Source organism: Myotis daubentonii, chromosome 11, assembly GCF_963259705.1.
Source record: "Myotis daubentonii chromosome 11, mMyoDau2.1, whole genome shotgun sequence".
NCBI lineage: Eukaryota > Metazoa > Chordata > Mammalia > Chiroptera > Vespertilionidae > Myotis > Myotis daubentonii.
This window is the reverse complement of record NC_081850.1, coordinates 14,668,582-14,695,495: the sequence shown is the minus strand read 5'-3', so window position 1 is coordinate 14,695,495 and position 26,914 is coordinate 14,668,582. Positions and strand designations below refer to the sequence as shown.

The 26,914-nt window shown below is 48.5% G+C and overlaps 1 protein-coding gene across 2 annotated transcripts in view; it reads right to left on the bottom strand.

Annotated features, from left to right (window-relative positions):
• Window positions 1-26,914, bottom strand: part of MOB3B (MOB kinase activator 3B) — a 184,518-nt gene that overhangs the window by 28,897 nt on the left and 128,707 nt on the right. For both annotated transcript variants that reach the window (XM_059656511.1, XM_059656510.1), the window contains exon 3: window positions 7,276-7,478. In XM_059656511.1, coding sequence (XP_059512494.1) covers window positions 7,276-7,478 — 203 coding nt within the window. The remainder of the gene's footprint in view (window positions 1-7,275; window positions 7,479-26,914) is intronic.

Sequence of the window (26,914 nt, the reverse complement as noted above, 5' to 3'; positions counted from 1 at the left end):
TGATGGAGTGACCAATTGGCCCTGTTTGCCAGGGACGGAGTTTTCCCAGGACATGGGGTCTTTAGTGCTAACTCTTTGGAGGTTTGGTCCCCGTATGCCAGGCACATCACGGCACACGCAGCGTGTGAACATTCAACATCCCCTGAGTGAGCTAGTTGGAGTCTGGAACGGAGAACTGGCTAGAGTTTCAGTCCCATTTTTCTCTGTCATGCCTAAGACTGAGGATGCATCTCTTCGCTGCTCTGCACTTTATTTTGCTTTAAATCTCTTGCTAATCCGATAGGATGAAGCATTACTTCCAACAGTGGGCAAGTGAAGGTCTGTAGACACGTTCTGAGATGAGGAAGGCACCAGAGAATAAACACCTCATGTATAATCCTTTTTGATGGAGGTGGGTCACCCACAAAGTACTCTTCTCAATTCAAAAATACAGTTAGGATTTATTATGTACCAGGCAACATAGGCAATGCAAGCTATGTCACATACACTGCCATCCCTCCAAGAGGGAGACACCAATTCAATGAACTATTTCCGCTACCAGGCTACCAGGCAGGTCACTAAGATGGCAAAGGCCATGGGATCTGGAGAAGAGAGCATTAGGGTACCTCTGCTTATTACATGCCAGCTACGTTACATTCATGATCTCGCTTCACAGCTAACACTTCTTGAGCACTTACCATGAGATTAACCCATGTAACTTTTATAACAATTCTATGACTATACTCATTCTATGAATGAGGAAAATGAGGCTTTGAAAAGTCAACTGTCTTGCTCAAGATTGCAAGTTAATAACGGACGTCTCTAGGGTCTGAGTCCAGAGAGTTAGGCTTTGTCCCCAGCACTGTATGAGATGGAATCTCTACCCTTGTGAGAGGCTGGACCCTCAACACAACCAGTGTGTTGGACACGCAACCGGGCGAGTCTGGGAGCAGAGGAGTGGGGGTACACTCGGTGGAAGCATGGCGGAGAGAAACAGGAGGTGGGGTCTCTGAATCTAAACTGTAGGATCCCAAGGCATGACAGTGGGGGCCCTGGGAATGCTGATGCTCTAAGGGACACCGACAGGACAAATGGTGTCCTCTGGCCCCTGGCTGCATTCGAGTCTAAAGAATGTATGACTAGAATGTGAAGCCAAAAGCCTGACTTCTGGTCATCCTTCAAGGGCCAAAGATGAGTGGCAGTCATTATTTTACATTTTTTAAGAGTGCATCTGTAAATCCTCAAAAGTATATCTTTCTTATGTACTTAGAACATCTGAGCAACTTACTTTGCATATACTGGGCGCTTGATCTATGCAAATCAAATAAAAATGTGTTGATTTGATATGCTGTGACTGACTTTAATACGTGCATTTGCAACAGTGGATTTAGAAGTTAGGAATTCGAGCACCGTCAGCTATTGAAAGCGCTCATTTCAGTAATAACAGTCCACAAGTACAGTATTCATAGTGGGCTATGCTAAGTATCCAGAGTTTGACATTGCATAGTGATTGTTCGTGAAACATCCTCAATATCTTTTTCTTTTTTTTATAGGTTCTGGTTTGTGTAAAATAAATATATAATTTCAGATAATTAAGCATTAAATACACTTGCTGTTAATTTGTAAAAGCATTAAAATTAGTCTCCCTGTAATCATAATTAACAAAGCATAAAGGCAGGAAGGATACTACTTGAAGCAAGATTTAAAGAAATATAAATTTCTGATACCCTCCCCTCCACTGTTAGTAATTCCTGGTTAATCCAGTGGTAGTTTTCCCCCCAAAGAGGCTCTTATCTAGAATACAGGGCTTTAGGGGGCATTTCTGTGGCTCTAAGACTTCAGTCAGCTCCTGGCACGGCCAGGTCTTAGAACCCCAGTGGCCTCTTCTTCAGAAAATAACAAAGTTGTCTGATGGCAAAGAAAAGGGCTTTCTGTACTTTCTGACATCCACTCAGCTACGTCCTACAATGGCCTTTATGTTTCTGTAGAAGTAGAAACTGATGTTCAGATCTGTCCATCAGATGCTCCGGCTCCTTTAGCTCAGCAGAACCAACACTGTGTGTGCTTAGGGGCACTCTTCCTCCTGGGGGACCTGCAGGTCAGATGAAGATATTCCCTCCACCTGAGCGTGTCAGTTCTACACTTGTGGGAAGCAGAAGCGCGTTGTCTTCTCTGTGAGGTCAGAGTGGTTTCTCTGCTCTTTTCCTTTCACGGCCCCGCCCACTCTTTCCTTTGCCCTTGACATTTTCTAAAATTAGCTTTATCACTCTTCCCAGCATTTTACCAGTAACCCCCTTGAGCTGTTTGCATAGCCTTTTCTTCTTGAAGTGGCTGTTTACTCACGGCAGCCTTTACACAGGCAAGACTAGCCAACTCACTCAAGAGGCACTTCAGCTTCTTCCCACACTAGCTGTCCAACCAAATTCAGGACAATGTACTTCCTGTCCCCAAGAGCTTTCTAGAAAGCTGTTGTAATAAATATGAAGAAAATTAGCACTTCTTTAACCAATGATATGCCTTAATTATACCCAGAAAGTCTTGCCCTCTTTCAGAATTCTTGAGTGATGCAAAAAAATTAATAAATATCTACACTAATAAAAAAGCAACATGCAAATTGGTGTCACTCAGCTACACCCACAAGCCAATCAGAATGAGTATGAAAATTAACCCAACAAAGGTGGTGGTTAATTTGCATATGCAGGTGCAGAGTGAAGACTGAAGACTGAAGACTGAAGACTGAAGAGGCTTGGCTTCTTCTCTGCGGCTGAACCAAATACCTGGGTCCCAGGTGCCGGAGGAAAACCGGTGCTGGCAGCCAGGGGAAGGAAGGCCTATTGCGCAAATCTTCGTGCAACGGGCCTCTAGTAATAAATAAAATAAAATAAAAAATCTACCATGTATTCTGATAGCATTATAACAGAATTCAAGTTCAGAAACTCTAAAGATCACACATGACATTCACTAACACCTTCTTTGCCAGATATAGATACTGTATGTATTAAACATGTGTTTTATTTTTTGTACTTGGATTCTTTAACATCTAGAGTCTTACAGACCACCAAGGTCCCAGGGCTAGCCAATCCTAAGGATAGTAAATAATTTAGCCTCAAGTGCCGGGGTCCAACCCCAGCGGGTCCAGGGGCCCCCAAAGGTGTGGACGGAGTCGGCGAAGAAGGAATGACATGGAGGCAGCATTCAGTTGATCAGCAGCCTAGCCAGGATCTCTAGCCAGGATCTCCAGCCAAGCTCTGGTCTGGATCTCCAGAGAGGTTCTGCTTCGGATTTCCAGCGAGGTTCTGTAGCCATGTTCCCTCGCTAGGTTCTCCAGCCAGGTTCTGTCCAGGCTCTCCAGTCAGGTTCAGTGTCCAGGTTCCAGTCAGGTTCTCCTGCCAATCTCTGTAGTCAGGTTCAGTCCAGGATCCCTTGCCATGTTCTCCCGCTAGGCTCTGTCTCTAGGCTCCGAGGCCAGTCCCTCTCCAGGATCCTCCGGCATGCTCTCTCCAGCGAAGTTCTTCTGTCTCTAGGCTCCGTGTAGGTTCTGTCTTCTTGATTCTGTTCTAAGTTCTGAGTCTTTCTGTCTTGTTACAACTGTATTTATACCAGTTGATTCAATCCTATCAATCTCTATTACAAAGGTTAGGGCGTTTCTTATCTCCATTCCAGGGAGAAAAGATTATGTAGTTTAAGCATGATTGTTCGTAGTTAAAGGGATTAATTACCCGCCTGGCACCCAGTTGAGGGGCTTTATTCCCTCCCTAACTTCAGGGGAAAATCCCTACCTGGGGATTCAACCCTTCTCGGAGAGGTGACCTTGGCTAAAACACAGCGCCAAGAAGGTGAGCAAACATATTAAGAACCGTATGCCATATATGCCAGGTCCCTTGAAACAGCAAGGATGGACCGGCTCCCGGCAAATTCCCCCTTTTTTATTTTTTAAAAGCAGGCATTAAAAAGAAAAACCTCAAATGCTCTCTTATATCCATTTTAAGAGTAGGATTGGCGCTTTCCGCTATTACCTGAGTCCTGATCTATCATCCCAGGGAGAGCTTGCCAATCCTGCACTTTCCCAGGGTAGAAAGGCTGCAGTGGGGTTAAGGATAAGGCTCCTTGGGCCTACCTTCTCCCATGCCATTACATTTACCTTTCCTTCCTCAGAAAAGCATGGACATACTTCTTGTATAAAACGTTCTGTCTGACTGGGAGTAACCTTAATTCCTCTGCTAGCAAGCACATATGTTAAAAGATCAATACAGAGTCTTTTTTCTTTGGACTCAGTATGGCCCATCTTCTCAATCTAAGTTCTGTACTATCCACCTTCTTACCCTACTTATCCTCTATAGGGGGGTCTGTAGCACCCTGGTGGAGTCCTATCCGTCCCGAGTGTGGGGGCTCTCAATGGGGGGGGGGGGGGCTTACCTAGGGGAATCCTTTTCCAGGTGTTCCCAAAGGTGTGGACAGAGTCGGCGAAGACTATCCACCCTTTTCCTATGGTGGAGTCCTATCCGTCCCGAGTGCGGGGCGCTTACCTAGGGGTCCTTGTTCGGGCGCCATATGCCGGGGTCCAACCCCAGCAGGTCCAGGGGTTCCCAAAGGCGTAGACGGAGTCGGCGAAGAAGGAATGACACGGGGGCAGCGTTCAGTTGATCAGCAGCCTAGCCAGGATCTCTAGCCCAGATCTCCAGCCAAGTTCTGGTCTGGATCTCCAGAGAGGTTCTGCTTCGGATCTCCAGCGAGGTTCTGTAGCCATGTTCCCTCGCTAGGTTCTCCAGCCAGGTTCTGTCCAGGCTCTCCAGTCAGGTTCAGTGTCCAGGTTCCAGTCAGGTTCTCCTGCCAATCTCTGTAGTCAGGTTCAGTCCAGGATCCCTTGCCATGTTCTCCCGCTAGGCTCTGTCTCTAGGCTCCGAGGCCAGTCCCTCTCCAGGATCCTCCGGCATGCTCTCTCCAGCGAAGTTCTTCTGTCTCTAGGCTCCGTGTAGGTTCTGTCTTCTTGATTCTGTTCTAAGTTCTGAGTCTTTCTGTCTTGTTACAACTGTATTTATACCAGTTGATTCAATCCTATCAATCTCTATTACAAAGGTTAGGGCGTTTCTTATCTCCATTCCAGGGAGAAAAGATTATGTAGTTTAAGCATGATTGTTCGTAGTTAAAGGGATTAATTACCCGCCTGGCACCCAGTTGAGGGGCTTTATTCCCTCCCTAACTTCAGGGGAAAATCCCTACCTGGGGATTCAACCCTTCTCGGAGAGGTGACCTTGGCTAAAACACAGCGCCAAGAAGGTGAGCAAACATATTAAGAACCGTATGCCATATATGCCAGGTCCCTTGAAACAGCAAGGATGGACCGGCTCCCGGCACTCAAGCTATTTACACACTCACCAATCCCTTCCAACAGAACCCACATCCCAACCACCTCCTCTCTCTCCTCTTACACTTAGGTTCCTACTCCCCTGCCCTCATCACCCCAAGGCCAGCTACCAAACAACCAGGCAGTCCCTAGGCCCAGACCCCGCTGAAATGATTCAAACGGATTCATCTTAAACTTGGTTACCTGCCTTGCCCATTCCTTCCCAGGGAAACCATAATACAGGTTCTTTCCCACATTCTCCCTGCTCCCTCTGCCTCAACCAATCCGGCTGCTTCCCTGTATGGCCCCCATGACACAATGTGCCCCTTCTCTTGGGATCTGTGAGCATAACAAACTATCTTTTGAGAGTTTGATCTGTTGGCCTCACCATACATAAATAGTAATGAAACCTTTATTTTAGAAACATTTACATAAAGAAAAAGGAAGATAGGGTAGCACAAGATGACAGCCTGCTCTGCACTCTGGCCATTATTCAGATGCACGTGGATAAAACACAGATGCTCTCTCAGTTACATTTCACAAAACTTCCCCTTAATGTTTCAGGAAGAAAGCAGGATTTTACTATAAAGCAGTGTGTTATTCTGGCTTAAACAGTCCTTTGTAGAGCTGACTAGAAATATCCATGATGGGCATCACATTAAGATACCACATGTCATGAAAGATGGTGGGTTTCCCAAGGCCCTTGGCTTCTAGAGTGCAGACTGGGTCTAATTGTAACAATAACTTGGGGATTCTTACCATTTGCAACAGCATGGATGGACCTGGAGAGCATTATGCTAAGCGAAATAAGCCAGTCAGAGAAAGATAAATACCACATGTTCTCACTCATTTGTGGAATATAATGAACAACACAAACTGATGAACAAAAATAGAGCCAGAGTCATAGAAGCATCGATCAGACCATCAAACCTCAGAGGGAAGGTAGGGAAGGGTCGGGTTAAGGGAGAAATCAGCCAAAGGACTTGAATGCATGCATATAAGCCTAACCAATGAATAGAGACACCAGGGGGATGAGGGTATGAGTGGTGGGGGGGACACAATGGGGGGATAAAGACAGATATGTAATACCTTAATCAATAAAGAAAACATTAAAAAAATAATAACTTGTGAAGAAAATGAATGCTGGCCCCTAAATGATAACAACAAAGTTTTGTATCAAATGTTCTGGGTTCTAATATATTCTATTAAAACTGTGTCCCAGCCCTAGCTGGTTTGGCTCAGTGGATAGAGCGTTGGCCTGCGGACTGAAGGGTTCTGGGTTTGACTCCGGTCAAGGGCACATGCCTGGGTGTGGGCTCGATCCCCAGTAGGGGGCATGCAGGAGGCAGCCAATCAATGATTCTTTCTCATCATTGATGCTTCTATCTCTCTCTCCCACGCCCTCCCTCTCTAAAATCAATTTTAAAAACACACAAAAAGTTGTGTCCCAGTGGATCCGTATGAAAAGCAAGGGTCCTGTGTTGCTGTACTCTCATCTGGCTTGTTTCCATCCCAGAGTAAAGGCTACTCAAGGCACCTTCACAGCTGCCACACAGAAGGTGCTCAGTATCTATTTACCCCATGAAGAGATGCTTCTGATCATCTTTTGATAACAGTTAAGAGATGACACGAGAGAGCAAAGGTGTCCATTTAAGGGATTAAGTCATTAGGTGACTGGTGTTGGAGTTGAGAATTAAAGCTACTCCCTTTGGCCCAACCATTACAATCCCATTTTATCCTGCCACCTCTCCGAGAGGAATTTAAGACCCTTATTTGGTGGTCATGGACATTTGGCATCTTCTGACCTTCCACAACCTTTAAAGTCAATCTCATTCTGCAATGCTTCTGCTAACATGGACCCATTAGTGAGCAATTTGCCTGGGTCCGGAAGTGCACCGTGACCAACGGCTAAGCTCCGGGGCGTGAATTGGTCACTGCAGGGTGACACTCACCAAGGGCTCCAGCTCCTTGCGGTCGATGAGGTTCATCTCCGTGACGAAGTAATAGAAGTGCTTGTAGCAGGTGTTGACGTGGGCCTCTGCGCCCATCACGATGACCCGGTCGAAGTGGTGGATGTAGACGTGCACGAAGACGCGGAAGAGGCGACACAGGATCTTCTTGCAGATCTGGAGGAAGTTCTTTGGGAAGGGGACACCTGGAGAAGGCAACGAAGAGAGAACAAAACCATGACGGGAAAGCTCCGGTAGCCCCGGGACCAGGCGGAGGCTGGGAGCATCCCGGGCCACCTGCAGAGGTGCCAGACTCCGCCTAAGACAAGTGTTAAAGTCAAATGCCAACAACAACCACGAAGAGACTCCCCAGGAAGAGGGAAAGGGCCTGGTTTGTTTCTTTGGGTCTATCTTATTTTGGTGCAAATAAGTGGGAGAAATACTTATTTTTACATAGAAACGTGCACTCTCCCATATCGCCTTTTAATATTTTCCCATTTTATAGAGCACAAGAAAGTTCATTTCCCTGCTCTAATATATGAAAACTGGTAGGAGGAGGGTGACCCTGCAGGGAGACTGGCACGCCCTGTCACAGGGTACTAGGGAGTGGTGGAGACTGTGGCAAACACAACTCTAGCCAGGGGTGGCCAGCTTGGGATTTTTCCAGATAATTCAATAATCTGGAGCTCTATGTGATTTGCTGCATTAAAAAAAAAAAAAAAAACACCCAACAAACAAACACATTAGCAATTAATCTAAAAGTTTAAAGAATATCACAGCTCAAAACAAGACATTTTTCTAAGATAGATGCGCCTGCAGGTTACCAGCGCACCAATTCTGATGGGAACTTTTCCTGAGACACACTGTTTCTGAGGTGGACAAAGGCAGCAAACTTCAGGAATACCTCGCCTTACATTCATTGCCACTTCATCGCCTTGAGGAGGGTGAGAGAGGAGGGCTATGTTTTTCATAACACCGACAGGGTGCGTGGTCAGACGAGGCACCCACAATCCCTTTCTGACGACAGCTACTCCCAGGTGGTCAGCCAGCAAACAGCAGATCCACAAGCCTATTCCTCTCTCCCTCTCACACAATGCCTAAGTGCCTGTGAGTTACACTGTCCTAAGTGATGACATGTTACGGATTGCTGAGTGAAACAGACTGTGAATTCCCGCTCTGTTCCTTTCCCAGCTGCTTGACCTCTCTGACCTTCAGTGTTTCTATATGTAGAATGCAGATAAATATTCCGATGATTGTATTAGAAGTAGTACCTGTGCAACTTTGGTTTCCCGCCTATGATAAGGGGGTCGTGATGAGGCCTTCCTTGCATGGCTAGGAAGGTGTTAACCCAAGAAAAACCCTCCCAAGTGCCTACAACAGAGGGAGGGCTCACTAAGTGAGAAAGACCCTTCTCTGTGCAAGGCAAGGCCTGCAGCATGTAGCTGCTGTCATGAGGGAAATAGTTACCTTGTTGAGAAAGGTAGACATGATAGCCGGCAGGGCGGCCCCTGGCCGCCCAAAGCCTGGGGTTTGCTGTCTGTGCCTCCACAGGGTCCCCGTGGCAGCTGCCTGGTAAGGGACACTCTGTAAGTGTAACGGGATCACCTGGGACTCCCAGGGCAAGACGAGAGAGACGGCACACGGCTGGCAGTTGGCAGAGGCAGGACCTGCCTCCCCGGGGCCCAGCACTGATAGCGGCTTTTCTTCAAAAACAAAGTGGCAACATATCAAGTGAACCCGGGAGAGACTTGGGCACAGCTTGGCAGCTGACTGTCTGGGCAACAGATGCTGGGATTTGGAGGGGAGTGGGGAGGTAAAGCTGGGGAGGAGGTGGAGGCAGCCCCTCAAAGAGTTCATGGGCTGTTTCCTCTGCTGCGGGAGAGGGGTGGGCAGGAGAACCCTCTGCTGCAGGCTGGAAGGGGGTCTGGAGCCTACTAAGAAGCTCGAGTCCCAAAGGGGATAGATCCCCTCGAAGACAAGTGTGTTCCCGTCAGAAGAGTCGTCCGGTAGCCACACAGTGCCAGTGCCAGGGGTTGGCATATGTGACCTGCGCAGCCCGCCCGTGAAATGGGCTTTACTCCTGTGTCACAGACGAAGGGCACTGAGGCTCCGGTGCGCCGATGCACTCATTCCAGCAGCTTAGCTGGTGGCGGGGCTGGGATTTGGACCAAGTCAGCTTGCCTCTAAAATCCAAAAGATCTGGTTGTGTTTGGAGTGTGACTCTCTCTCTCTGCCAAGGATAGAGGCACAGCCCATTGCTAAGCACAACGAGGCATCTGCAGGTTACTCTTGGTGGCACGAAAAAAAATTTAAAAAAAGAAAAGGGAGAGAGGGTGAAAAATGTCCTCCCGTAGGGAGCCCCAGTCCCGAGTGATGAAGGTCAGCTAACACAATCCGCAGTCCCCAAGGAGAAATGTGTTTCCTCGTGGATCTGAGACGAAGACTAAATGCCAACATTTACTGAGCACTTACTATGTTCTAGGGACTGTACCAAGGGCTTCACCTGGATTACCTGATTGAATCCTTGAACAACCCTCGAAGATAGATGCTATTACTGTTTCCATCTCACAGATGAGGAAACAGACTAGCATCCATTCCTCTGATAAGCTCTGAGCTCTTGTCTCTGCCCTGGTCTCTGGTCTTTCCTTTGGCCTTGACCTTGGTTTGCTCTCGCCTCTCCCCTTTAGGCTATGGCAGGGGATTTCCTTTTTTTTTAAATACATTTTTTTAAAACATTTTTATTGATTTTTTAGAGATAGGGGGAGGGAGAGAGATAGATAGAAACATTGATGAGAGAGAAACATCATCGATCAGCTGCCTCCTGCATGTCCCCCACTGGGGATTCAAGCCTGCAACCAGGGTATGTGCCCTGATGAAGAATCGAACTGGTGAACTCTTGGTTCATGGGTCGATGCTCAACCACTGAGCCACACCAGCTGGGCTGGGAATTATCTTGAAGTAGTTGAGAGGAGTTGGTTTTGAAGTTTGAAGACTTTAGTTTAAAATCCTAGTTCTACAACTTACTAGTTGTCTAGGCAAATCACTCCATCACTCTCCTTCATCATGGAGAAAAACATTTACTTTGCGGTGTTCTTAAAAGAGGATGTGTACGATGCCTGGCACTTAAGGGGGAACTTCAGGACTACGTCCTACTTCTGTTATTTCCCACCTGACCTCAGGTAGGTAGGACATCAGGCTCCGAACCTCTGCTCGGGCTGCTAAGTTGGGCCTGACTCTTTCACCACGGTCTCCCTTACATGTCATTAACTCTTCAAAAGTGAACGTTGCAAATGGCTCGTCAGGACACGCTCAGCGTGCACCATAGTCAGCCCAGGCCAGCTCTGGAAGCTGAGAAGCCCCGGCTGGGAGTCTCAGGGGCACTAGGTTTCACTGTGAGCCAGAGACAAAATCCCAGCTCGCAGAGCATGGGATTGAGAACAAGAAAGTTACAGAGCATTTGGGAAATTCATTCACTATTATTGATGGTTCAGGAAACAATTATGTAGTTTGTATACCATCCTAACCCTTTCCTCCCTTTCTCCTCTGCTTTTGTCCTCAGATATGCATGTATGTGCATCTTTGTATGTGTGTGTGTGCTTTTCAATAAACCTTCCTCAAAAGGTGGGGAGTGGAAGAGATCGCGCCTCTGGATGTAGAGAACTGGGTGGCCACCCCTTTGGGGGACCCTCTGTCACTGGCCTCATGGTAGCAAGACAGGGAAGGGCTCAGCCCTGCTGATCCACTCCCTTCCCCAACAGCTCCAGAAGGGCCAGATCACAAAAAATTGATTGACATGAGAGGTTTTGTTTTTATGGTGCCACTAGAAGTCTCCTATCTCCACAGCCACAGACAGGCGAACCCTGAATGAGGCCTGAGATGTGCAGGTAGGATGGCGTCTAGTCCCAGTGACACCTGAGCAGGGGCATTATTGTTATTATTGTTTTTTCATGTAACGGAGTCTTAGCTCAGTTAAAGTGTTGGCCCTGGCCCCACAGCTGAAAGGAGGTAAGGCAGGCATTTGGCCCTAAAACTCGGGTTCTTCCTTCCACATCTGTTCCTGCAGGCTCCATGGTGGCAGGGACTTCCACTGCTGAGATGGCTGCTTTTCGACCTGCACTTTGTTTAGTACCTGCCTTATAGAAGCTCAAATAATGTCCGTTTGTTTGCTTTTTTAAACTTATTCTATTGATTTCAGAGAGAAAGGGAGAAGGAGAGAGAGAGGGGAACATCCGTGATGAGAGAGAATCACTGATTGGCTGCCTTCTGCATGCTCTACACTGGGGATCGAGCCTGCAACCCAGGCATGTGCTCTGACCTGGAATCAAACTGTGACCTCCTGGTTCATAAGTCAACACTCAACCACTGAGTCATGCCGGCTGGGCTGTTTGTTTGCTTTAAATGAAAACAGTCTAGCACAGCGGTCGCTAACCTTTCGGACCTCACGGAGCATCAGTGGTCCACTGACCATCGGTTGGCGACCGCTGGTTTGCAGGAGGAAGAATAAAAGGCTAGGGAATCATTTCAAGTGGACACTGGGCTAGTCACAAATGGCAGCCTGAACCTGAGGTGCTGTGCAATGTCTGGGTCTGGGCCAAGGGCAGTCTATGGGGTCCACAGGGCATCCCTGACCTAGCTCAGGACCATAGTCCACCCCCTCCCACTGCCAAGTTCACAGATTCTGTGGACACTACACTCTGGGTATATTTTAAAAATCACTAATCCTGGGAGATCCCTGGCTAAACCAATAGGATCCTTAGGTCAAATATACTTGCAAAAATGCTGCTTTCACAGAAGTTGGCAGTATCCTAAACACAGGAAAGGATCTGAGAATTCCTGCAGCAAAAAGTCCTATTTAACTCTGGAACCTCCTTTCCCCGTATCTGTTGATTTCAAACACAGCATCTGTAGTCAGCCTTCTCAGGTCTCTTTCTGGCTCTGTTCCCTATTAATAGCATAGCCATAGGCTAATGGCTTGGTGTCTCTGAGCCTCAGTTTCCCCATCTTGGAAGAAACTGGGTGTCAGCGTTATCTGTAGCTCAGGAGGTGGTTGTGAAGATTACATGCACCTATTAAAGGCTTTGCTGATGCCTTTCAGATAGTAGGCACTCTTTTGTGCACTGTTAGTTTTAGCCTCCCACGGAGACCAAATGTTCTCTGTAACATACGTTGGCATTAAATTCCTCCTGCGTATTTATTTCCGGGACGGCAGTCTTGGTATCAATACATCGATTCTGAACTTGCAAAGAACTTAGAGTGGCAGGTACTCAGTTAAGCACGGGGTTAGAGTCAGCCTTGGATTACTTTCTACAGGTTTCTCATACCTATGTCTTGTATTACTTTAAGTTCCCTGAACAAAGGAACTGTTTCTACTTCTTTTCTACCTTTAAAAGCACCTGGCACAGGGCTAGGTAGGGAGTACTCATCAATCAAAATTGCATCATAAAAGAGCAGTGATCTTATTTAGTCAAGATGTGAATCCAACATCTCCTATTCGGGGGAGGAAGAAAGACCACAGGGGAGATGATAGCTCGCTGCCAGGGTCCTGGCACGGCAGGCTGCACTCGGCTTTTGGTGGGAAGGGAGGAGAGCTCTGTGATAAGAACACTGTGATCCAGGGTAGGGTGTGGGAGAAAGAATCTGAAACTCTCCTCTTTATCAGGAAAGCCTCCCTTCTTTGCCTTTTTTTCAAACAGTGATAGTTAATTTTCAGTCATTGTACTCAATTAGAAAGTTAATGCCAGACGATATTAACCAGCGGTCTTAATCGATTGCATGTTGGAAGAATTTGCTGTTAAACTTTGACTAGTCTTGTAATAACCCAAACAAGCCATCCGACACAATCCCAGGCAGATATCTACTGATGCCACGGAACACAACCTTTGATGGTTCGAGGCGGTTGGCAAGCATGAACTGATCTCCCAGCATCCCTTTCTCTATCCCACCCTCAGGCACATCCTATGACTCTCAGGACTGAGCAGGGCAATGTCAGACTCCAAGAAGTGGGCTCAAAGTGAGAAAATGTGTTCAGAATTAATGTGCACAAAGAGGTGACGGACATCAAGGGTGGCCTTGTCCTGGATGGCTTGGGTCATGGGAGGGGCTTGGTCTTTGCACACGGGTCACTGAAATGGAGTCAGTGAATCCAGAACAGGGCCAGGCTGAGCTCAGGTTTGAGTGAGCCGAGCAAGAGGCCTGGGCAGAGGTCAGAATCCTAAACCGACCACTCATATGCGGTTTCAGCAGGAGTTTGCTCAACAATGCGACTCCAAGCAGGACTGCTGTTTGCGGGGTGATTGGGCCCAGGGGGAGGCCGACCAGAGAGCTGGGGTGAAGCTGGCCAAGGAGGTGACCCTGCAGGGCCTGGGGTCCCTCTCGAAGGCCTGACAAGGCAGCCCCACGGCTCTCCCTCTGGTGCTCAGCCAGGAGCCAGCATCTGAGAGAGCGACGGAGTTTGTGAATGTGTCTAACCACAGCTTTCTGATCTCCCGGCCACAGGCCGTGTGGGAGCTAAATCGAGCGTGGGACAGAATCCTCTTTCTGGGGCCCCGTGCCGATTTCCCTTTCATCTCCAACTCAGTAAATCGCCTTTCTCCCAAACAGAATTTAATAAAAATTCCAGTAAGGTCTGAGCTTAAGCCCACTTTCTTTCTTTCTCTTTCTCTCCCCCCCTTCCCCAGAGCCCTCGCATGCCCGTCTGGGCACCCCTGAGAGAGAGCAGGCTGTCTATTGGCTTGTGTGCTCCTGCTGTCCTGGCAGGGAGGCCGCAGGGGGAGACGCCCCTCGGAGAACACAGCAGAAATGTTCTGGACGCGGGGCCACCACCTGGGACACGGGTCCTACAGTCAGGCAAGGCCCTGGTGCACTGGCTGGCTGGTTGCAGCTCCTTCTGTTTCCTTGTTTTCCCTCTTTTCTTTGGAAGAGAAGCCAAAGGCTTAGGGATGAGACTGGTCTGTGATGGTGCTGGGCGGAATCTGGCTGTGGAGGGTGCAGTGCAAGGGCTCGGAGGTGGTCTGGGTGGAGTCCTGTCCCCAGACAGCCCAGGTCCGCAACAGCAGGCAGGCACTCTGCCTTGTCATATACCCAGTTCATGCCTCCTTTTCCTTAAGAGCTCAGCTCAAGGCTCCCCTCATTCTCGGACTCAGGCTCCCTGTGCCCATTATCTGCTCGGAAACTTCCTGAGCAACAGACGCAGACTGTAACGCCACAGTGATCTGCGGGACGCAGGTCTGCCTCCCTGGGTGCTGCACGCCGCTGCAGGGCAGGGGGTGGCAGGCTCCTCGGGTGGCTCCTCAGTGCCTAGGTGGGGCCTGCAGGGAGGGGCTGTGTGACAAATACCTGCACCGCTGGATTCTGAGTTGAGCTCGTGTGCCCTTTGCTTACCCTGAAATCAAAGCCCAACAAGGCGGGGGGCTTGGACTCACAGAGCCAGTTCGCAGTGCACAGGGATCTGAATTCCCGTCTGTCCGATTCCAGAGGCCCCGTAGCTCGCACTGGGCAGGATCCCTGGCACGGCTCTCACAGCTCCGTTCCTGTCACCCAGTCCAGCTGCCGGAGCTGGGGAAGCAGAACTTGTTAAAGACGAAGGTGGAAACGGGAGGCTTGGTGACTTCCCCAAACCTCTGTGTCCCTGGTGAGGACAGTGGCTAAGCGTCTGGCTCTGGGGCCAAGGTGCCTGGGCTCTCCCTGCCGCCGTGGAGCTTCCCCACTTGCCGGGGAGGGAGTTTGCTCACTTCTCAGGCTCCGCTGCCCTGGCGGGAGCTCAGCAGGTAGAGCATTGTCCTGCTATGACAGTGTGGTGGGTTCGATCCAAGTCAGGGCACATGCAAGAGTCAGCCAATGAATGCATGAACAAGGGGAACAACAAATCGATTTGGGGACCCCTGGTGTCAGTTTCTCCCTCCCTCTCTCTATAAAAAATTCAATAAATAAAAATAAAATAAAATAAAATAAAAGGCTTCGTTTCCTTATCTGAGGAATGGGGACAGCACCACCCAGTTCTGGGGAGGCTGTTAGGCTCACGCAGGAAGCACAGCGCCAGCAGGCACTCGAGGCCCCAGTGCCAGGCAGGTGTTCCCACTGTTCTCACCATGGTTCTTCCTCATGGAGCCCAGGGTGGGGGCGGGCCAGTGAACGGGCAGGTGGAACTGTCTTTCCCCACAGGGCCCACGCCTTCCGGAGAGTGGATTTGGGGCCAATGTGATCAACAGGAACCTGCTGTGAGCTGTGCAGCAGTTTCCACATGACACGAGATGAACCCTCAGGCCCTGCTCAATCCTTTGGGGACCTCTGATGGCTTGGCAGTTTACAACAACCTTAAAACTGTTACTCATGTCGGAGAGCGGTTGTGTCTTTGGAGTCCAACACGTGTGAAAACCCCTCCCCAAGGCATCAGCATCACTCATTCTCAAGAGCTCATGAATAAAAGCAACAGCCCGCCCACGTGGGAAAAGAAAACAGGCCTCCTCCCGCAGTGTGGCTGAGAACATACCATGTCCAAAGTGCTCACAAAACAAAATGCCATTGGGTCACACGCTAAACACACACACACACACACACACACACACACACACACACACACACCAGCTAATAACACAGACCTGTGTCTTAAAAACACACCTCCTCCCCCTCTTAGTTTACCATCCGGCCCCTCCACACATCCTCCTGCCGCCTGCGAAGCGTATGTTTATCTAAAGGAGCCGCCTGCTCTTGCTGGTTCCCGCAAGCAGATGTTTTGTGTTATCTCCGTGAGCTCCTCAAGAAGGTGTCTGTTCCCCGCGCCAAGGAAAACAACCCCGGGGAGCAACACTTTGTTCCTCTGCCTAGAAAAGGTCCCCAAACAAGCGGACAGCTGCGAACGGTTAGAAGTGAAGTGGCTACTTCCCTATTCTCCGACTCCCTCCGCCCTGCCCCCGCGCCCCCTGGGTTACCCTCAGACCTGTTATCAGAGGTTGGACCAAAAGAAAGAAAAATAGACTAGCATGTGAGGGTATGTTCTCAACAGATTGTTAATTGCTTCCGACATGCGATTGGCCGGGCAGGCGGGGTGCTGTGTCAGCCACCCGAAGGAGCGACTGTCAACACGGTGTGCCTGTTGTCACATGTCCCTCGTCTTCCCCAGTGCCACTTCCCTGCCACCAGGCTGTTCCCATCTGCATCCCCATCTCCAGGATGGCTGCCTCCACCCTCGGCTGTCATCGCATGGAGGTGCCGTAAATCAAGAAAGACCCAAGAAGACCTGAGGAAGGTGTTCATTCACTATGGATGGGCAAGAGAAGCCATAAAAACAAACGCTAGCCACTTCAGACCTGCCGAGTTTGCTGAAGATCAAATGGGCAAATGAGACGGAGGGAGATGAGAACATGATGCTAATGGGCTTCACTGGTGCTGGAAAGGTAGGCAGCAGGACCGGTACTGGGATCATGAGCCCCAGTCAGAATATTAAAAATATATATATATTTTTATTGATTTCAGAGAGGAAGAGAGAGGAAGAGAGATAGAAACATCAAAGATGAGAGAGAATCACTGATCTGTCTTCTGCACACCCCCCACTGGGGATTGAGCCTGCAATCCAGGCATGTACCTTTGACTGGAATCGAACCCAGGACCCTTCAGTCCGCAGGCCAACGCTCTATTCTGAGCCAAACCAGCCAGGGCCCACTCAGAATTTGAAAATGACTCAGACGCTTTGTCGTGGATGATATATAGTGAGTATCTTAACAGACAAAACTTTTCTTTATTCACCAGCAAAATATTCTTTCCATTATCTGAAGGGCAATTAACACCGAGTTTTGTCTGGAAAGTTTCTGATCTATGAACTTCCCTCTAACCCACTGCCACTTCCCCAGCTCAGCTCCCATCACCTCCTGCCTGGTTGGCTGCAGTTCCCCCTTAACTGAATTCCCTTCCTCTCCTCCAGGATCTCTCCCATCTCCACCTGGCAGGGCATCTAACCAGGACATTTGTTTTTCTGCATAAAATTCGAAAGCAGCTTCCTACTGCTTCAAGGGGAAATCAGGGCTATTTAACCGGGCAGGCACGACCCCCTCTGGTTTCATACATGTGTGTCTCTCTATCATCACCTCTGGATCCTCCCAACTTACATATAATACCCCAGCCCTCCTAGAGCTAAGCTCCTCTTGCTGGCTCACTTCTGGGTCAAAGTAATAGTAGAGCTAAATTCACAGACTACGCTGTGTATAGTAGCCGCTGCTTATCCACGGGATACATTCCAAGATGCCCAGGGGATGCCTAAAACCTCGAATGCTACCAAACCTTCTATATCCTATGTTTTTCTCTATTCATATAAACCTATAACAAAGTTTAATTTATAAGGCATAGGAAGAGATGAACAAAAATAGCCACTAATAAAATAAACAATAGAACAATCTACTGCAATAAGAGTTCTGTAAATGTGACCCCCCTCTCTCTCTGTCAACTGGTCTGATAACTGAGATGCCTACTAAGTGACTACCAGGCGAGGAGCACACACAGTGTGGATTTTCTGGGTGAATCAGAGTGGGATGGAGTGGACAACATGGGATTCCATCATTCTACTCAAATGACGCACAAATTAAAACTTATGAATTAAGAGGTTTTTCCATTTAATATTTTCTTACCTCAGTGACCACAGATAACTGAGAAGGTGGGAAGGGAAACTGCCAACAGGGGGGACTACTGTAACTGTAAGTTACCTACTTGAATGGACTCACGTATTCAAATGCCTTCGAGGGTCACAAAGGAACATGAGTCCGGTGAGTGGTGTGATACAACAGGGAGTGGTGCGGCCTGCGGCGGCCTGGAGAGTGCTTAGTGCATGAAAGAAGAGCCGCTCGGCCTTTGCTGGTGGCTCTCAGCAGGGATATGGGCTCAGGATTGCTGGACCTTCTGGTCTCTCAAGGGATTCCGGAAGTCTAGATTCTAATGTGAAATCTCGTCCTCGTTAAAATGCTGGTATTTCAAAACCATTAAGCAAACATTTTAAAACATTATATTTATTAACATGATTTATTTTCAGCCTAGAAAAGTTGATGCTCCATATAACTGCTTAATTTTTAAAAATATCAATGTAAATAAAATAAAATAAAAAATACACCCAGGTAGCCATGAGCACAGGCAGCACCCAGATCTTAGTTTCTAGCACATTCTTCAACCAAGGGAGTCACGGCTCCTGGGAGAAGCGGCGGGTGCGAGGGCTGGGGCAGGATGTGCATGGGATGGCCTGGGACACCCTGCAGTGGGCGAAGAGAACGGGCGAGGCTCCCCACCTGTCCTTGGCTGTGGGTTTGCTGGGGATCTTGCTTCCGAAGAGCACAGCATGGAAGGGGAGGCAGGGAGAAGAGAGTAGAGAAGCCTGGTGACCACTACGCTGACCAGGTGATCGGGGTCAATGACATCAGTGACCAGTCATGTTCACGGCCTTGGCATGCACTTGATATCATGGGATGGACACATGGCCATTTTCCCAGAAACCATGAGAAAAACATGAAACAAACCCAAATTGAGGGACAGTTTACAAAATATCTGACAAGCACACCCCAAGATTGTCAAAGTCATCAGAAACAAGGGGAGTTTGAGAAGATGTCAACCATTGCTCAGAGAAGCCTACGGAGATCTGACGACTGAACGTGCTGTGGCATCCGGGTGGAATTCGGGAATAGGAAAAGGGCACTGGGGGGATGTGGTGAGATCTGAACACTGTGCGGAGTTTAGTTAATCGTAACGTATTGAGGTTAGTTACTTAGTTGTGAGGAATGTATTATAAATGTAAATATGAATGTAATAGGAGATGCTGGGAGCTGGGTACGGGAACTCTCTGTATGATCTTTTCAGCTTTTGGGTACATCTAAAACTATTCTAAGTAAAAAGTTTATTTACATTAAAAATAACCACTCTCTGGCCCGCACTATTCGATCGGGCCCAGAGGCCGTGGTTTGCGCCCTTTGGCTTCTGCACTGACAGTTCTGTGTTTGCTGATGAAACGCTCTGATCAGGACCGGCTACATCGTTTGCAGAGCCAAAAATTATTAAGAATCTCACGACGGTGACAGCAGAGTACTAAGCAGGCACAGGGCCCTTCTGAGGGCAGGGCCCTAAGACCCTGCAGGCTCCACACCTGGGGAGCCGCACTCTCTGGTAGGCGGCACAGTCTGGTCAGAGTTGTCCAGCGTGGAGTGCCCTCCCTAGATAAAACTCCCACCATGTTGTTTACTTGTTCGTTCACCAATTTAAATAGCTAGCAAGCATATTTATTTTGGAATGTGCTAGACACGAGAGGTTCGGCCATAAGCACAGGAGTTAAACTGGCCTGATAGACAGTAAGGTCACCTTATATGGACATGAACGTGGGCACTAGGGCCTCCTCCAGGTACATTCATCCTGAGGTTCACCCCCTCACTCGATTTTCTCCTTTCCTCCCATCTCAACTGTAACACTACTTACTACGATGGGACTTCTGAAGACAGCAGATTTTTAAAATTCTAATATCAAATGTGTAAAAGCTTTATGAGGCTCATTTTACAATATTTGCAAGTAAGTTTCAATACACTGGCTCCTAAGAGAACGTAATGTTTCCTGAGTATCTAAGGCAGCCGTTCTCAACCTGTGGGTCGCCAACCTGTGGGTCGCGACCCCTTTGGAGGTCGAACAACCCTCTCACAGGGGTCGCCTAAGACCATCGGAAAACACATATATAATTACATATTGTTTTTGTGATTAATCACTATGCTTTAATTATGTTCAATTTGTAACAATGAAAATACATCCTGCATATCAGATATTTACATTACGATTCATAACAGTAGCAAAATCACAGTTATGAAGTAGCAACGAAAATAATTTTATGGTTGGGGGTCACCACAACATGAGGAACTGTATTAAAGGGTCGCGGCATTAGGAAGGTTGAGAACCACTGATCTAAGGGCACCAGATATAAAATACCCTTCATTATCCTAAACCAGCAAACCCAGGAGTTGTCTTGTGTGTGTCTGTGTGAGTGTGTGTGCGTTCCTGAGATCTCATTACACCCACAACCCCTCCCATTTTGCAGATGAGAAATGGGAAGCCAACTGAGGTGGAGTCGCCTGCCCAAGTGATACAGAGATAGATGGTGAGCTGAAATTTCAACCCAGATCCATCCCCCTCCAAGGCAAACCTTTCTCTACACTCTACCCATCAAACATCAAGACAGTGCCTTTAAAATTATTTTAGAAAGTGGCTCTTAATACAGGCATAGCTCAGAGATGTTGCAGATTCGGTTCCAGAACACCCTAATAAAGTGAATATAGTGATACAGTGAGTCATAATTTTTTTTTGCTGGTGAAGGGTCTTGCCTTCAGTTTATAAAAAAACCAACACCTGGCCGAGCTGGCATGGCTCAGTGGTTAACCTATGAACCAAGAAGTCATGGTTCAATCCCCAGTCAGGACACATGACCGGGTAGCAGGCTTGATCCCCAGTGTGGGGTGTGCAGGGGGCAGTCGACCCATGATTCTCTCTCATCATTGATGTTCTATCTCTCTCTCCCTCTCCCTTCCTCTCTGAAATCAATATATGTATATGTATATGTATATATCTAACACCTGTAAAGTGCAATAAAGTCAAATGCAATATAAAGAGGTGTTCCTGTAGCTACTTTTAAAAATACTCAACTAAAATAAATTACTGAGACCACTAGCTGACTTTAAGGTTTTCAATGAAACATGACTTCTGAGGAGAAGAGTCTGAGAGTTTAGGAATTTTCTTTGGGAATTTGGTGGAGGTGGGTTGGGGGAGGAAGAGGAGTGAGAAGACACAGGTGGCTAAAGCAATTGCCTCTCAGGGACTCAGATTCTGAAGCACGGGTGAGGGCTGCAGGTGGGTGCCTGCCAGCAGGCATGGTTTCCTCGGACTGCATGGTATTTTTGAAATGCTGCCAACATTTAGACATTGGGAGCTATAATTCAAAGATCAAGGATTCTGACTCCTCTTGGAAAAACTCGGAAGACCTGGCACAACTGGACCAAAATTCCCTCATGGCAACAGCTAAGTGATGCCGGCTCCCTGTAACTGGGAGGTGCTATACTCACCTGGGCAGCCCAATCCTTTCATTCATTTGTTTTGCCGGCCTGGACCCTTTAAAGAAAATGTTGCGGGTGATTATACTAGTAAATTTGATTGCAGTAAATGATAGGCACTTCCTGCTAGGTGCCCTTCGAGGAGAAGGTGCCACCTCAGAATGGTGCCCACGGCCCTGCCCCTGCTCCTCTAGGTTAGCCATCAGTCCCGGCGGCAGTGGAAGCTGGTGGTTTTGTTCTATGAGGTGAGTCTTGGTTGCATGGAAAATCCCTGTTGGAAAACCATTACGCTAGTGGCGCTCCCCGAGTATGCAACACTTTCAGATTCCTGCTTCTGTCCAAGCCCCTGTGAGCACTGCAGAGGGACAGCCCTCTTCCTACTGCTGCGTTTGGCAAAATGTGCAGAAGGCAGCACCTGCTAGTTTTCAGAAGGCAACCCCAGGGGGAGCAGTGACAGAGAACTTGAGGGGTGGTGAGGCAAAGGGGCTCAGTTTTGCAGCACAGCAGCTTTCTCCCTGTCTTTTCTTTGTTAACAGGCAAAGGCGGTCTTCAAGTTACACCGGCATGACTTTCTTAGCATCTGCATATGTGCAGTATACATGGGCATTGCTATATCCCCGTTAGTGTGGCACATGTAGTCTATTCTACATGCACTCACTCCATGGTGCCTTAGTGATATCCCACAGAAGCCTGTGGGCCAGCCGTACTCCCTGGAGCAGAGAAAGAAGGCCCCCCCCCCCCCCACTGCATTCATCCCGAGGCCCAGGAGCTCCAGGCCCCCTTGCAGAGCACATGTGCCTGCCAGCACCACCTCTCCCAGATTCCTACTAAGGTCCTCACACTTCCTGGGCCCAGAGGCATGAACACACTTTGGGATGGTAATCAGCAATTTTTAAATGCTTTCTAGTTCTCAGAAAAAGCTTCCAACCTATAAACCTATGGTCTGTATTTCAGACGGGTCGTTGGGAACATGTATTATAAAAGTAGGAGACTGCCGAAATTCTTTTGGTCTAATAATAAGAGAAATATTTTAAAAATTAGAAAATGCTGTTAATTATAAATGCCACCATCACTTACAATCTCACCAAGAAATAACCACTGACAATATTTTGGCGTGCAGTCTTTTTACTTTGCACATATATGTTGTACACAGTCTTTCAAAAGTCAGATTAGAATCACATTATACATTCAATTTGTGTCCTCCTCTTTGCACCTAACATAATATCATGAATATTAAATATTCTTTGAACAATCGTCATATACCCATTACACAGGTTTAAAAAGTACCAAGACGAAGTAACGATTGGATGAGTCTCCTTGAGCTGGCTTATCTTGGGCAGTTAAGTCAGCCTCTGACAAGTTCCCTTGGTTAGATTCTTAGGAGTGGGTTGAATCCCATGGCTAATATAAACAGTTGTGCACATTTTGCACTTTACTTCACAGTAGGTTTGTTTTGTTTTTATAGAGAATATTAACATTTCCCTTAATCTTGAAATAAAACGAGTGGCACTACTTACCCTGCAGTTGGTACTTCCTGGCCCACCCCTGCGGCCCCGCAGTGGGAATGCCTCAGCTGGGGAGGCAGACATTGGACTTACACTAAAGCTGTAAACAGCAATTAGGAGTCTTCCTTTGCATTTAGGAGAAGTTCTCAACCCTGGCCGCACATTAGAATTATCTGGGGAGCATGAAAACCAAAGCTGGCAATGCCCCACGCTAGAGCAACTGAATCTGAAATTCTCCAGATGATTCTAATGTGCGGCCTTGGGTGGGGGCAGTGGTCTACAGCAGTGACTCTAAAGTGTGGTCCCCAGACCACCAGTGCCTGCCTGTTGGGAGCTTGATAGAGAAGCAAATCCCCAACCCCTAGCCTAGAGGCACTGACCCTCAGAGCAGTGGACTCTGGGACTCGGGCCCAGCCGCCTGTGTTTCACCCGCCCTCCCGAGAATCCTGGTCTGAGCTAACATAAAGAGCACTGGCCTAGAAAACTCCTTTGTGCATAATCCTGGCTCAAGGATTAGCCTGCTTAACCAAGCAGGGAGGCTGGTTGAAGATTCACAGAATCTGGCATCAGACAGATTCAAGTTTAAGACTCCTGTCTGCCCCTGAATTAGCCTCTCTGAGGCGCAGTTTCACCAGCAGAACGTGGGGGTGACATGAATAGTACCTAACCGCATTGGGTTGTTATGAGGATTAAATGGGAAAAATAACAAAACGTGTTTACCGACGTAGGCAGAGCTTGATAAATATTTGCCGTTATCATTCTCTAACAGAGGTACCGTTATTATTGGTCAGATCAGGCAGGAAGCCAGGACAAGAGGAAAAAGCCAGCTGAGCTAGGGGCTTGAACATCCAGAACAGATGTTTGCTCCCTGCCTCTGCCCTCCTACAGGCTGGGATGTAGATTCCACCTGCTGTTGGCATGACCAGACGCGCCTCTCAGGATGGGAAGATAAATCATTCTCCCAGGAGCTGTCTTCAAACTGAGGAAGTGTTAGGGGCAGAAGCAGAATAGCGGAGGCTAGCTATAGTTATAAGAAATATTAATTGTGCTCTGTTACCCGTGGTTGTTTTGTTCTGAGTAAAGAAGGCACATTCTCACCTGGCTGGGAGCTGTGCCTGGGAGTTAACCTGGAAATGAGGCCCATCCTCCTTACCCGAGAAGCACCTGTTATCATGGAAAGATTAACAACCTCGTTGCCGCCCTTTGCAACCCTGCAGCCAGCATTGCCTGCAATCTGTAACCATTATACCCATCCTTAGCCCTCTTGCCTGCTTCTCCATGGAATCGCTGTCCTTTTACCCCATATAAACAGCTGGTTTATAGGGGATTGCAGAGCAGGTTTTCATGGATGACCTGCTAGCCAGAACCCAAGTACAGTGGGGCCTTGACTTACGAGTTTAATTCGTTCCGAGACCAGCTCGTTAACTCAAATTACTCTATCAACTCAATGCAAAAAATCAGCCAAGAGACATTTGGTATCTCAAAAAACTTGTTAGTCGGGACACTCGTAAGTCAAGGCCCCACTGTACCGAGGTTGCAAAACCCAGGTCCAGTCTCACCCCATGGCTCTCCCAGTCTGCCAGCATGATTGGGATAAACGCTCATATAGGATTCAACCCTGTCTCTGCTTAATTGGCTCAAGTAGTAACAGGCAGCCTGGACCCATTGGTTGTCCAGTTTCAGAAGGGCTGTAAATATGACCAGAGACAGGGGCTTGGTCATCTGGATCTGAAAACTGCCGGGGGTGGGAGGAGAGGGAGCAGGGAAGGGGACCCTACTTCAAACAGGAGCCACCAAAGCAGCGGATTGCTCGGCTGAATGTTTGGGGGTGAGGGGTCCAAGGTTTGCACTTCTAATAAGCTCCCAGGTGATGCTGGCGCAGCTGGCCCAACCACACTTTCTACGATAAATTGAAACTTCGTGAAACATTGAACTGTGACCTATAAAAGTTCAAGAAAGGAAGCAATGTTCTCCCAGATGCACACATTTCCTCTGTAAAATTTAAATTCCACATTTGCCCTAGAACAGGACTGGCCAACTTCACAGATGTGCTGATGGCCACCTTTTCATTTGAAACCCAGGGCCTGTGCAGGGGATAGGAGAGGTGTGTGTGAGGGGGCGAGGGGCGGGGGGAGGGGGCTGCGGCCCTCCGTCTGCTCTCCCAGGTGGCGGTGGCGGGAGAGAAATCATTCCCAGTTGCACCGCCTCCTTCTGAGGCAGGCAGTTAGACATGAGCAGACCCAGGACCGGGGGCCAGGCACTGAAGGTCACCAGGCCCCCAGCGTGAATTTTCCTCCTCTAGCACATCACTGGTCATGAAGTTTGGACCCCTTTTCCTTTCCTCCTGGAGATAACATCTAGGCCTCGGTTGGTTGTATTTTAGCTCCATGCCCAGCAAATCAACAAAACCAGACCAGCGACCCCAGGGCTGCCCTGAGGACCAGCTGCATGGAATAATGACCCCTGCCCTGGCACTGACCAGTCAATCCGCGGAGACCTAGACCCTGAAAGGGAGGGCACACCTGGAAAGCTGCTGAATAGTCTATTAAATCTTCCCCTGGGACCCCTAAAGTCTTCACCCTTAAAACCCTTAGGATGGAGGATCCACAGTCTCTCCTTCCCGGGAGCACGCCCACACCTTTCCCTTTTCCTCCCCACCTCCTTCTCCCCCTGCAGGCAGGTTACCCTCACCTTCCCCGCTCCCAAGCCCAAGGGCCCTTCCTGTGCCTCTATAACTTGTTTCCTAAGCCCATTTCTCCTAGGAATCTGCCTCTGTGATTTACCCAGTAAATGTTCCCTGACAGTTTGGGTCTCGGCTCTGAGTTCTTTCCAGAACCCAAGTCCCGAGGTTGCTGAACCCAGGTCCAGTCGGACCCCAGGGGTCTAACACCCGGTGCGTTCCCTCCGCCTACAACACTTCCAAGAAGCGGATACCTATCAGTCACTTAGTGAATACTGTTTGTATACAGTGTCATCGAATCTTTCCTGCAATCCTAGGAGGTAGTTATTACAGTAAAGTCCTCACTTAACGTTGAGGATGGGTTCTTGGAATCTGCAACTTTACACGAAACGACATATAAGGAAACCATTGGGTATCCTGGCTTACCACAGGATAACTGATATACAGAAATACGCTATGAGAACTAAACTCTCCTTTATATCCATGTCTATGGTGAACCTGGTAGGAGTTGCGGTTTCTAAGAGCCCATAAACAGCACTGGGTGAGGACTTACGTGCTCGTGTCTGAGTGTTACAGATGAAGGAACTGAAACTCAGAGAGGGGACATTTTCTGGAGATACATGGTAACAAGCACCTTCAGAAATCAGATCTTGAAACCTCTGCTTTTCCCTGTCTGACCCGTACAGTGGGAGGAGAGTCCTTGGTTCAAGACTGAAAGTACCATGTGCGTGGTTGGGTACGAATAGGCACTGCTGGTATCGGGGTCTGACTGCGCCTGAGCCTGAGCGGTGGGCTGCGGTAATGGCGTGGACTCAGCATCTGGGCAGGGTGACAGGACCACAGCCCATAATCCTCCACAGCCTGCCCTTCAGCGAGCTCTGGTCTTAGCACCTGGACAGACTGAGCAGGAGGGGCAGGTGGCCCTGACTCCATCCAGTTTTTTGCTCGCCACCCTCAAGGATGTGGCCAGGTCGATGACATCTACCCCTAGTCCCAGGTCCAAAGGGACACAGCCAGGGACTGGTCCCAAAGCATCAGAACCAGGCCAGCTTAGCTGAATGGCGAGGGAATAGGTGTGCCAGGGTCTGTTCCCCTCTCGCCTGCTGGCCACGCTTTGGCTTTCTGGTCCACTCTCCCAGTCCTTGCAGCCCGGTGCATTCCCTGACCCAGAACCCCACCTGGGGACCATATGCCTCTTTGTATTATATGACTGAGCAGGGGTGGAGCCTGGGTGTGTGACTCCAGTGACCAGGGAAAAGGGAGGTCTTACCATGGAGGGAGGCCAGGGGAGGCCTAGAAAGAGGGTTCAAATTCTGAAAGGCTGTCATTTGGAAGATGAAAATAGCAAGCCTCTGCCCAGAGCCCAAAGCTCACAAGCTCTGCCATGGAATCCAAGCCCGTTTCTC